This window comes from Anopheles merus, chromosome 3R (genome assembly GCF_017562075.2).
Source record: "Anopheles merus strain MAF chromosome 3R, AmerM5.1, whole genome shotgun sequence".
Taxonomy (NCBI): domain Eukaryota; kingdom Metazoa; phylum Arthropoda; class Insecta; order Diptera; family Culicidae; genus Anopheles; species Anopheles merus.
In genome coordinates this window covers 36559166-36572134 of record NC_054084.1, presented here as the reverse complement: position 1 = coordinate 36572134, position 12969 = coordinate 36559166, and the positions used below count along the sequence as shown (strand labels likewise).

Below are 12969 nucleotides of genomic sequence, written 5' to 3'. Positions count from 1 at the left end.
AAATAATAATTCTGACAGAGAAAAAATAAATAAATAAACAAAATTAAAAAAAGGAAATCAATATCACAAAGAAACCCATATAATCATATGGAGGTGCACTGTCAGACACAAACAAACAAATGTAGTTTGTCTCTTTTTATTCTTAAAATTGCGTGCAAAATATTTAAAATATTTATCAATATATATTGTAATGTGTCACAATCAATTATAACTTCAAATATACAGGTTTGAAACGTATAAAACTATTACGTGTACACAATGCATGTGTATGCATTGTGTGTGTTTTTTGGCAAGGACGTTGTTTACAATTTTCAATATTAAATTTGAATGATTTTTATGTTATTATTGATGTGAATAACTAGTTTATTATTTGTTGAATCTTCCCCCTGCAGATGGATATGCATTTAACCTATGAAAATGCTTCATTTTCGAGATGAAAAGATAGACGTATTGCAGTGCATCATAACAGGTCTATAAGGCATCGAACAGCTGACAGAACCCCTATCGAACAGAGTCGTGTTTGTTTGTCTCGTTCGATTGGTCCCAGAGCGCTGCCTAACTCGGGGAAAGATTGTAATTCAAAACATTGGTGTAGAGTTTTAAGGACAACAACCTTGTTTAATTACGTGAATTCTTAAACTCAGCAAAAAAAACAAAAACATAAGGCCCCAAATACACGACGCGCGTTTCCGCAGGCGCGTTCAAACGCGTATAACAGTTCCGCAGAGATGTCCAGCATGAACATCTCTGCGTTTCCGCGGTAGCACGTTCGAATGACATTTCATTTCTATGGCTGGATTTGCGGCCTAACAAGATAACGATTGCAATAACGGCATCAACCACTACCCAAGACACCAACCACTCGTTATGAAAACCTGGCTGCAATAATAATGATGGTAAAATGACCTAACCTGTTTGTTTCGTGCGCAGGCAGAAATGTCAAAGCCAGCACGTGCTGTCAAACTGACATCGCCTATCGGGTGCAAGAAATCGCGAGAACTCTCCAGCGGCAGAGGTGTGTGTTTGCGATCCGTCGATAATAATTGTGTTAATTTGGGCAAGAAAGTTGGTAAATTCATAACCATCTTCTCCCATTTGCCATTGTTTCATAAGTTTACAGCTTAGTTACAAACGCTTAATAAAGCCTTTTTCGTTTGAATTGCAGATCAACCCAGCGACACAAGATGGCACAGAGCAAGCTGAACGATTTGGCTGGCAAATTCGGCAAGGGTGGTCCGCCCGGTCTGACCACGGGGCTGAAGGTGCTGGCGGCCGTCGGGGCAGCTGCGTACGGCATCAAGAACTCGATGTACACGGGTAACGTATCGGTACAACACATTGCGAAATAATCCCTTGCACCGGTGACGATGGAGGAGACGGGTGTATATGTACAAGAGTGATGCAACCTAACCTCTATTTGCGATTGCTTGCAGAACCGGTCGGTGCGAGGAATGGTTCGGCTTGCGAGCATGGAATCATTGTAATTGCTTAAAAGAAGCACTCTTTTGCAATAGTGAAAGAAGGTGTGATTTAATCATAATCAAGCAAAAACGTGATTCTATGCTCCGAAACGCCCAGTCCCACCCGGCTTGAAAGCATTGCGTATCGTTACATAACAATCGGATTGCATCGAACCTCGTACACACACACACACACATGTTAAGGCATGTCACTGATGTTTATGTTTCTGCCTTGACCCATTGCTCCTCCCTTTCCCCCCTTTCCCAAACAGTCGAAGGTGGCCATCGTGCGATCATCTTCAACCGTATCGGCGGTGTCGGTGACGATGTGTTCTCGGAAGGATTGCACTTCCGCGTGCCCTGGTTCCAGTATCCGATCATTTACGACATCCGCTCCCGGCCGCGCAAAATCTCCTCCCCGACCGGTTCGAAGGATCTGCAGATGGTGAACATTTCGCTCCGGGTGCTGTCCCGCCCGGACGCCCGCAAGCTCCCGGTGATGTACCGCCAGCTGGGCCAAGACTACGACGAGAAGGTGCTGCCCTCGATCTGTAACGAGGTGCTGAAGAGCGTGGTGGCCAAGTTCAACGCTTCCCAGCTGATCACGCAGCGCCAGCAGGTGTCGCTGCTGATTCGCCGTGAGCTGGTGGAGCGGGCGGCCGATTTTAACATCATCCTGGACGATGTGTCACTGACGGAGCTGAGCTTCGGGCGGGAATACACGGCGGCGGTCGAAAGCAAACAGGTGGCGCAGCAGGAAGCACAGCAGGCCGCCTTCCTGGTGGAGCGGGCCAAGCAGGAACGTCAGCAGAAGATCGTACAGGCGGAGGGTGAAGCGGAGGCGGCGAAAATGTTGGGTATAGCCGTGGCCGAAAATCCCGGCTACCTGAAGCTGCGCAAGATCCGTGCCGCGCAGAACATTGCCAGGACGGTGAGTGGCTGCTGCTGTGGGTTGTGTTGTGGTGCATTCATTCTAATGAGTTTTTTTTCCTCCTTTTTTACTGCAACAGATCGCAAACTCACAGAACCGAGTGTACCTCTCTGCCAACAGCCTGATGCTGAACATTCAGGACGATACGTTCGACGACATGTCGAAGAAAGTTTCAAGTAAGAAATGAGAATTACTAACGCCTTCGGCAACGGAGGCATCACTACTAACCAAGTCTAATCCATCGAACGATAATGCTACTAACACTAATAATGATACTACCACGCACGAGAAGTTAACGATGGGTGTAGAGTTTCATCCACCGTCTTCGAGCGCATTTCCGTACGCACAAGATGCTCCGTTTTAGACAGCAAAAAAACGAAGCTTTAAAAAGTATTAAAATGTTGTATCCCACAGGATGCACATTGCCATTCCAAAGTCTTGCTTCTGATTTGCGTTTTAAAATCAGATCTTTTTTAAAAAAATTGGCAGCCAGTGTGTAGAGACATGGCATGTCCATGGTTCAGTAGACAACCGTATGTTTTCGTTGTATAAATGTAGTTTTAATAAAACAAAGCCTTGCACATAGTAAAGAAACCACCCTAACTAAATATGTTCGACATTCGTAAAAGTAAATGATAATTTCTTATCTTGTTTGATTTAGTCTTTCCTTGAAAGTATTTTTTGCGCTTTATAGGGTTTTCCAGGCGTTATCATAGCTGTGGGACACTTTATTGACTCTTTCTTACGTGAAATGAACATAATTTACTGGGAATTGGACTCTACAGCACCCTTGTGGGACAAATCTAATTGGAATTCCCCAGGAGTTTGTCCAAAAAGGGTGCCTAAGAGTCCCGTTTCCTTCATATGAAGTTCATTTCCCATAAGAAGTCAAGTAAGTGTCCCACAACTATGAGAACCCCTGGTAACCCTGTAAAGTAATTGATCTTTTTTCCAATTGGTGTGAGTAGAGAGTAGACGATCATTTTAAACTAATGAAACATTTCTATCTGTTCTATTTCCATTCCCTTCCGTAGGAAAATAAGTACGCAAGCGCAGGTGCATTTTAAGAACCTATTTGCCTAAAACCGTTAATACCATACTGCGAAACGAAAGAAAGAGAGAGGGAGACAGAACGTTAATAGAAACTAGTTAAGCGAAGCATAACAGTGTGCGTGCGTGTGTGTGGGTCGATACATAGGAGTGCAAATTTGGGACAAAATGATGGCAAACGACGACGAGCCGTGACCACCACCACCTTCCTCCTTCTCCACCAAGCAGCGCAGCGTGTAGTAGTACCGTACCGTGTACTGGCGGGTGAAGACGATGATCGGTCAGGGAAATTGCAAGATGGATTATGTGCCGCGATTTCATGTTCCTTTCCGGGATTCTATCCCCCAGCCGCTGAGCCTCTCTCCGTCTCTAATTCTAATGCCTTTAACGATCTGCCTCCGGGTTATTGTGTGAGCAAAGGCGTGCTCACCCAACGCAAAACTCTGGAATAGGTCAGCAGTTGCGAGGATGATAGTTTTGTTTCCTCTTTCCCCCTCTGTATAATCATCGTGTAATCAGCAGGGAAGCAAGGGCAATTAAATAGAATGAGAGAAGAGGGAGACAGAGCGAGAGATTGAGAGGGATAGAGAGTGTGGGGCACACAAGAGATCGCTTCGTTTGGTGTATGGTAAAAAGAAACGCGCGTGTCGCAGTAAGCGCAGGTTGCATTTTTGTTTAGTTTAGTCGTTAAGAGGGCGCATTTCGAGTGAGCGAATAAAGTAGAAGGAATTGGGGTTGTTCTCAGTTCCCGCTCCATCTCCATCAGCCACCCGTATATCGTATATCGGTGGTAGAGTAAATCAAAAAATATGTTGTGCGTGTTAATCATTCCGAAACAAAAAAAAAAACAATAGCATAGTAACACACAAACACTTTTAGTGTTGTCCATCTCGCTGAGTCGTTGGAGTCTGGGCGGGCCTTTGCTGTGGAAACGGAGGAAGTGGCGTGTGGCGTTGGTCGTTGGCAAGTCGTGAAAATCTCTATTTCTATTATTTTCTTTCATTTTGTTTTTCGTTTATTTTTGTTTTCTTTGGCATGATACACACCTTTGCGAATATTGTCAAAACGAATATGGTCCACATTTGGAAACGAACCTGCAGCACGTCAGCCGGGTAGTAATGGATGGTTTAACTCTTCGGCAGCACCAGCAACAACGTCGTCGCCAGCCACAGGACAGGTGAAAACGAACTCAACTCGTAAAGCCGGTGAAGCGCAAAGCGAAGAAAGCAAACAGTACGATGAGAGTTTGATAAAGATCATTGCCGAGGAAACGGTCGATCGGTTGAAGGGTAATGTGTTGTAGGGTGGGGGAAGAACAAAAAGAGGAAAGAATTTCTTTCACACTAGGAGAGAATCCAAATGCATTTTTCAACAAACACACACAAACAGAATTGTTTCGTTGTATAAGGCTAAACGGTTTATGATTTTTGCTTAATGTTTGTATTTTGTTGTCCATATTTAACAATGGTAATGTCGGTAGATTGTTCCTTACGGTTCACACATACTGCTTAGTGACGAATTCAATGTTTTAAATTAGAATACTTCAGAACTATCAGCTCAGATACTGCCGAAATAAACGATGGTACAAACACATGTTTGGTGAGCAAACAAAAACGGATACTACTTGTTTTCTCTTATATATGTTTGGTTCGCTTAAGCCTTTCTCTACTAATTTACGGTACGCTATGTGTTAATTGATTGTAAGAAAACTATCCCTGAAATGATGCCTACCTTTTCTGCCACCGAACATAATTCACAATCAGTCCAATTCTCACGTGTTATTTCACCCTTCCGCTCGCGCTCGTCGCTGTATTTGATGCGCTCGTGTTTGATAAGATGTTTCTACTTTGTTTGTAGATGATAATCGGAATATTGTTTAAACACGATACACGATACAAGTTTCTATATATCTACTTCCAGTTATCGAGAGGTTTGAAAATGGCAGTGGTTGATTTGTTGAACGCTGCCCAGTGGCAGACCGATTCCTGAATTACTACTTAAGATCGTCTGTTTTAAGACATTATGCACTGTTACCATACTGTCCTGTTGCTAGCTCTAATGGATAATGGCTTTGAGTTACGTTAATATTTAGCTATTGATTGCGTGTTAGCTCGCTGACGCGGAAGCTTCCTCTAAAGATACATACCACATGCCATTAGATTTCAGTTTGGTTTTCTAATACGGTGTCGTGTTCGTTTCTGTCTTCGTTTTTTTCGTTGCCATTGTGTCAAAAATTGTGTATCGATCGATTATTTTTTTTCTGTTGGACCTCATTGATTTAAACTACATCAACTACATACGACTCTACGGCTAGTGTAATACAGTGGAGGAAATTCCATTAAGTGTACGCTCCGTTCTGAGCAGATTTGTATATCCATTATTTCGTGCTATTATTTTTTTTAACATTAAATCAAAATACAAAGATATCAAACATATAAAATTAAATAAAAAAAAAGGAAAAAATCGTATAATTCGAAGCGTACCATGATTTTACAAATTTATATTTGATCCTATATTTAATTGATGTAACGGGTTTGGATGATTTGCTTTAATGGTTTTTAAACTTTTTTTGAATTTATCTAACGATTTATCGCTCTACTACCAAATCATTTGTTTCATAAAATGGTGAAACGATGTAAAAAAAATAGTGAGCCACATTTAAGTGAAATACAGATATTCGAGAAACTTAAAAAAAAAATAAGAAAGCAGTGGTACTGTTAAAAAAAAACAATTTGGAAACATGAATAAATTAATCACCAAAATGGACAATTTAAAAAACGTGCCTTTTCTTTTTAAATCTTAAAGTAACGTTTCTAATAAAACTTTATTTGTTTATTTCAAAAACAAATAAAAATATTTGAAATCTGAAGAGCTTTTAATAAATCATTGTTTAATTTAATTAAAAAAGGTTTAATTGTGTGCTACGGGGTCCAAAACCTCTTTTCTTTCTTTCTTCTTTGGCTCAACAACCGTTGTCGGTCAAATGCCTGCCTGTACCACTAGTGGGGCTTTGGCTTTCAGTGACTTATGGATTACCCCCCCATTGCAGGATAGTCAATCCTACGTATGGCGGCACGGTCTATTTGGGGATCGAACCCATGACGGGCATGTTGTTAAGTCGTACGAGTTGACGACTGTACTACGAGACCGGGTTCAAAATATCTAAAAATATTAGCTTTAAAATATCTAATTAGAAAAATTATGATTTGCTCAAAAATCAAACTCCACTTGCAGGAATATCCTCCACTGTATTTTGTCAGCACTAAAGCTACAACGACGGCAATAGAACAGCACTAAAAAACAATAAACGATGTTTCCCATTGATGTGAAAGCACACATAAAAGTTGTGCAAAGTACACATTCTTGTTTGGTGCAGTAAAAGAAGAAGTGAGTGGAAAGGCGAAAATGCGCGAAGCAAGTAGGGTAAAGGGTGTAGAAAAGGGATGCATAGCGAATTTTATAGATGTCCGATGGTTCGAAAAAGGATGACTCACTCACACACAGACGAGTGCACGTGCATGCGAGATGCATTCTTGATTGCATTCTTAATAAATAGAGAGTTTATCACAGTGTTTGTCGTCAGAAGTCGGAAGTGAAAGCAAGCAGCATTTGGTCGTGAGAAAGAGTTTGCCAGAGTTGTTTTTTTTACGAAAGCAAAAAAAGGGGCGTGATTGTGTGAATGTAAAGCCAACGAAATTGGACGCTTAAAATTATATAACAAATGGAGGTAGAATAAAAGTAAAATAACAACAAACTCAACGGCAGTGTAAAACATTACCCCACAAAAGTGAAATTTGCTCTTAACATAAATAACCCACACACACACACGCACACACACAACCACTATGGAAATGGGAGCCAGGACGATAATACAACATTGAATAGAGATTGATCAACAAAATGGAACAATATATGGAACGAAGATCAATACAAAAAATGTACGGGTGAGTTGGTTGGTTGCTGGTAAGTTACAATACTGAACCGTTTAACAAAGAAAAAACACGCCTACATCAAGGATTATGTTCAGAGCCACAGGCGGCAAACTGCACCCTGAATTTACTAGAACTCGGGTGAGAGTGTGGGGCGAAACCATTCTTTCTCTTTAGTCTTCCTTAAAAGCCTGCGGGCTGAGCGGGAGCAGAGTGAGCTTAACTAAGACTGCTGCAAAATTGCTGTTTGAATGCGCGCACAGCTTCTTACACTTAAGCGACATTGTATCCAAACGGAGGGAAAGAGCTTTCCCGACAACCCAACCCATCCTTCCAACCTGGTTTTGGCTAGCCTAGCTGTTTAATTATGTTTTATCTAATAATAATGACTGATTTTTGCGGAGTTTTTCCCCCCGCAACGCACGCAGCACATACTTACTGACTCGGCGGTGTGCCTGCACTGCTATCGGATGGTCCAGACGTAGAAGTAGCACCGGCCGCTGCAGCAGCAGCAGCACCACCACCATTGGGACAGCTCAGTGGTCAAATGCTGGTTTGGAGGAGGCCACGCTCGAGATTGAAACACTCCAGCACCGAGGCACCGATCGAGCTGCGCCGCGTCAGCATGGAGGTGACGATCGTCCACTTGTTCACCTTCGGATCGTACCGCTCGACCGAGTTGAGCGACGAGGAGCCATCGTTACCGCCGAGTGCGTACAGGAATCCGTTCGCTTCCACCACCTCGTGCGTTGATCTGTGGATAAAATGGCATAAAAAAATGCTATTAGAATCGCATCACTGCGGAAGACCAACCAACGCGGCTAACATACCTTCGCGAATGCATGGCACTGATCGGTTCCCAGGCGTTCGTGCGCAGATTGAACCGTTCGCCCGTCTGCATGCACATCGTACCGTCGCTGCCACCGATACAGTACAGATAGCCGTCCAGGGCGGCCACCCCGCAGCTGCTGCGGCGCGAAGTCATGCTCGGCACGGACGACCAGCTGCCGACGCGCGGATCGAACCGCTCCACCGACGACTGATAGTTGCTGGAATCGAACCCACCGAGCGAGTATATGCAGTTGTCCAGCACCGCCACCCGGCAGTACCGCCGCCGCGTACTCATCGCCGGACAGGACGTCCACACACCGGTCAGTGGGTCGTACCGCTCGACGCTGCTCAAGCAGGACGCTCCATCGTACCCGCCGCACACGTACAGCAGCCCGTCGAAGGCGCACGTGCCCAGACAGGACCGCTTCGTGCCCATGGGCGTAATGTTGGTCCACTCGTTCGTGAGCGGGTTGTAGCATTCGGCCGTCGCCAGATCGTTCTCGCCGTCGTACCCGCCGACCACGTACAGCAGCTTCCGGAGCGAGGTGACGCCGGCCCGCGACCGGCGCGAAATCATCGGCGAGATCGTCATCCACGCGTTCGTCTTGGGGTTGTAGCACTCGCACTCGTTGTGGATGGCGAACAGACTGCCGCCGCCCACCGCAAAGATGTACGATCGCATACCCTCCGGGCGGCGCTCGAGCGTCCGCTGGCTCACGAGGGAGCTGCGCTGCTCGGGCAGCAGGTGGTACTTCATCGCCTCCAGCAGCAGCTCCTTGCAGTGGGACTCTTCCCGCACGAGCGCCTCCGTTTCGACGCAGTTCATGAGAAACTCGCGGCTGACTAGCGGCAGTCGGACGTGCGACATCAGCTCGGATATGTGCTTCTTGCGCTCGCTGAGATCGTGCTTCACCCAGTTCAGCACCGCCATGAACACCTTCTCCTCCGAGCAGATGTTTAGCTGGCTATTGGAAATCAAATCCTGCACCTGTGTAAGGAAATGGGAAGAGAAGGGGAAGAGAAAAGTTAAATAATCATTTTTTTAAAATTAAGTATGGTTTGTTACGTTATTTCTAGCAATGTTACTTGTCTGTCTATCATCTTTCTCTTTCGAAGTATATTTGTTTACTGATTACATAATATAACAGTTGTATATTTATTATATTTTTTTCAATACCAAATTATATTGAACGACTTCTGGTATTTACTGATATTTTACTACTAACACACTCATTAAGATTGGTCATTGGAGCTAGTCTCATGGTAGCCTTGCCGGTTCTTACAACTCCATCAGTGGATCGTCGCCCATCCGGACCATCCTCGGTAGAAATAACTATCTGATTGACGTAAGCTTTTACTTGAAAAGTACTTGTGCCTTGAGTTAACCTACGCCCCAGCATAGTGTTGTTAACCAGGGCAATTACATTGTGCTGAAACACGAGAGCAACAGCCAGAAATAAACAGAAAATATGAAAGTGTAGCCTACAATAGAGACCCTTCGAAGTTTGCTTTGCTGTTGATAAGATACTCAATGTCCAATGGACCAAACATTAACGACCCTTTTACAAGACTCCTCTTAACCGAAGGACGAAGAAGTATGGTGAAGTCAGTGATGTGAAGCTCATTAGCCCAAGCTGCTACTTTTCTTGTGGTTTCGAGTGGGCATAAAAGCATCGTAATTATACCACACAACAGGAAAATCTGCATTGAATGGATCTCTGGATGGTCCAACAGACCGTAGTAGTTCATGATGTTCCTGCTACGACGTTAGCATACTCAAGACATGAGTGAACAATAGTACAGTAAATCCTTAAGATCGTTAGACATGCAACAAACAATAATTCCGTCAGCTTGTGAATTCGATTATCTTGGGCAACTCTTGTTCACCCTTTTTGTATATGTTTTGTACAATTTGTCCATGGGAAATTTTTCAACAAAAATCTTACTGTTAATTGCAGTGCTACTAATGATATAAATAAGTCGGTTATGTTCTGCTATAAATATTGTTGGACGTAATATTCAATTAATCGCCAATCTAATGTCGAATTGTAATGGTAAACTGTTGACTAGTGCGTTCCTAAATGTATTCTGGTCAATGCAACAACTTTTTTCTCTATGATACTCCGTTCAATTGGTGGTAGGTTCCGATTTCAGTAGGTTCTAAGATACAATCGCTAAAAAAACTTATCACACTCCGGTAGAATAATTCGACTTGGGTTCCGTTTGAATTTAAGTAGGATTCGATATGGATTCGTTAGTGGGATTCGCAACTGGGATTCGAAAGAGACTAGAATATTAAACATACATTGAACAAGGGTCTTGCTGTTTACCATTATAAAACCAGTGTTATTTCGTAAATACATTGTACGATTCACTATTTTTGGACATATTTAAGGAGAGCAATACACAATCTTTTACAATCAACCCTCTTTTATTTGAGAGCCGATGGGACTGTGAAATAAGAGCGATTTTTGAAATTCGAGAGTTTTCCGATTAGAGGGTATTTAATTTAAATATTTTCACATTCCCGTATTATCTACAAAATCAATAAACAATTTAATTGAAATTAGAACAGGCTGTAATGAGGGTCGATAAGAAACCGCATATCGCAAATTTCCGAAGTCGAATCACGCAGTATCCAGTCAAAATATAGCAAATGTTCGTGTAATGTTAAACCCAACATTAGAAGTTATAGTCACAAACTATACCATATGATTTGATATTGAATAAAGGTCCGCGTATCTCAGGGACTACCTGTACTAATTATGATGTAAGTACTGAAATGTTAAATGATTAAGAGTGAAACAGAAACCCCTCCCCCCCCTCGATGCAAACAACAAAAAACGCTATACCACAAATATTCGAATCCCAAGCAGGTTTGGGATTAGAAGATTCGAATCCCTTTAGAGATTAATTTTTCTCATCACTAGAGGTTTGATTGCGACTTGATAGAAATTCATATGAAATTGAGATTCGGATTCGCTTGAGTAGTGATTTCAGATTCCTAATGTGTGCAGTAAAAATTGATTAAAAGGCATACAATTTTGCAATTATTTTCGGCGAATTTTACATTAACTCGTTTCTCGAAACATAAAAATTACGTGCATAACTGCTTGAATTCTTACCCCTCCTGGGAATGAAAAGCTATATGTCCAAACATTACGCACTTAACGAGAGCACTAAAAATCAAATAGCAATGATGAATGCTCCCACAACAACTGCAATGGAGTTTGGATCGGTTGCTAGCTTTCGTTGAATGCATCTGTATGCCAATTTCCTCACATCACACTGACACGCACCAGGGAGGAAGGGTACAAGTGTGTAGTCTATTTTATCAAATCACTTGCCAACAGAATTGAATCATGCTTTGGAACCGATTCAACGCAGCATACCTCATCAGATGGAGCATGGAAGCTGGCACAAAGATTAATTAATTTTTCACGCAAAACAAACAACCTGTCGTGTTTTTGTGTCGAGATCTCGGAAATTGGTATTAAATTATAAAACAGTACTGCTGTGTTTGCCCGCGAATCACCCGTTGAAATCGTGCGACGATGGTTTCACATGCTCTGGGGCACACCACCGCGGTGGCAAAGTTGGAGCAAAAGCACTTTAATTTACGGCATCGTCGTTTCCGATGCTCTACATTCGTTTGCGGGTGAGGGAAATGTATGTACGTCCACCGTTGCCAGGAAGTTTGATGTACGGGAGTGAGTCGTGTGGCCAAAATGCGTTCCAGGAAATGTATTCCCTACCGTTCTGGCCTGTATATTTCGATTGTTTTTCGATATGTTTTCCCGTGAAGCGCCATTCGTTGGGTTGGTGGAACACAGAAAAACGCCGAAACTCGTAAACCTATTTCCCGAATGATTCATGGCCATCGAACGCTTTTCGACATGCTGGAGGAACTCTCTTTCCTCGCTACTACTATCCAGGACAATGCTATAATACGGGAGGACCTGCCTATTATGCCATCATCCACCTGAAAATGTAACCTAGTTCGAGGGTTCCCCAACTAGTCCCCGTGTTGCGTATTATTTAATGCTTGCCGATACGCATCGACAAAGACAGCCGTAAACGTTTCGGGATGACTTGCGCTCTGTCCCGGTTTTCCAGGTCCTACGGTAACGTCGATGCGTATCACTGTCCCAAAATGCGCACCACGCGGCCTCAGGGGATAAGTGAATGTTTATTTACCTCATTAAATCCGAGCAATAAAAACTCCTCCGTGCCGACGACTTGTTGGAAGTTCTGCAGGGCGTACCGGTGGGATCGGGAGTGTAGTTCCTTGCACGAGTGAGCATCTGAAGGAAGGAAGGTAGACAGAGAAGACAATACATGAAATGATCTAAAGATGAAAATGAGAAAATCGGTTTATTGCAATAAGCAGCCCTTCTTTGGCCATCCAATATGGAGGAGCATTTGGCAAAGCGAGCCATATTAAAGGCTCACCAAATTGGCGTTACACCCGGTTGACGGTACCAGCGACCAGCGTTAGATTATGGAAATGGAATTGTTTTCTATCCGCTCTGAGCAATTTGTTGGCACCGTGTTGGGTTTGGCGTGTTTGGCCTTTGGAGAAGACTTTTCGTTCAATGGAATGCGTTTAGTGAAGGGAGCAACATGAATAAAAGAATAACCTGCTTTTTTTCTAGTTATTAAAGGCATAAAGTGGAGAGTTTAAGCAGACGCTCAGCTTAAATGGACCAAACAGAAAGTAAAAAGGAAGAAAAATAATGTCAGCTTCTACTTATATTTTATAGTTTGA

General features: G+C 43.1%; 2 protein-coding genes across 9 annotated transcripts in view; one reads left to right on the top strand and one right to left on the bottom strand.

Annotated features, from left to right (window-relative positions):
• The first annotated feature begins 927 nt into the window (after positions 1-927).
• LOC121596688 (prohibitin-2-like) lies at positions 928-5049 on the top strand. 4 transcript variants are annotated; one of them, XM_041921843.1, is made up of 5 exons: positions 928-1015; positions 1166-1317; positions 1733-2391; positions 2471-2567; positions 4542-5049. In XM_041921843.1, exons 2-5 carry the CDS (start codon positions 1185-1187, stop codon positions 4742-4744), a joined length of 1092 nt encoding a protein of 363 aa, XP_041777777.1. In that variant the 5' UTR covers positions 928-1015; positions 1166-1184; the 3' UTR covers positions 4745-5049. The 4 variants fall into 4 exon arrangements, with proteins under 4 accessions (XP_041777777.1, XP_041777780.1, XP_041777778.1 ...); XM_041921846.1 differs by lacking the exon at positions 4542-5049 and adding an exon at positions 3426-4206; XM_041921844.1 differs by having other exon boundaries at positions 976-1069.
• Positions 5050-7453: 2404 nt separating this feature from the next.
• LOC121596735 (kelch-like protein 17) overlaps positions 7454-12969 on the bottom strand; it is a 40159-nt gene continuing 34643 nt past the window's right edge. For all 5 annotated transcript variants that reach the window (XM_041921932.1, XM_041921935.1, XM_041921934.1 and 2 more), the window contains 3 exons: positions 12399-12505; positions 8201-9189; positions 7454-8124 (listed from right to left, as the gene is read on the bottom strand). In XM_041921932.1, coding sequence (XP_041777866.1) covers positions 7914-8124; positions 8201-9189; positions 12399-12505 — 1307 coding nt within the window. In that variant the 3' untranslated portion in view covers positions 7454-7913. The remainder of the gene's footprint in view (positions 8125-8200; positions 9190-12398; positions 12506-12969) is intronic.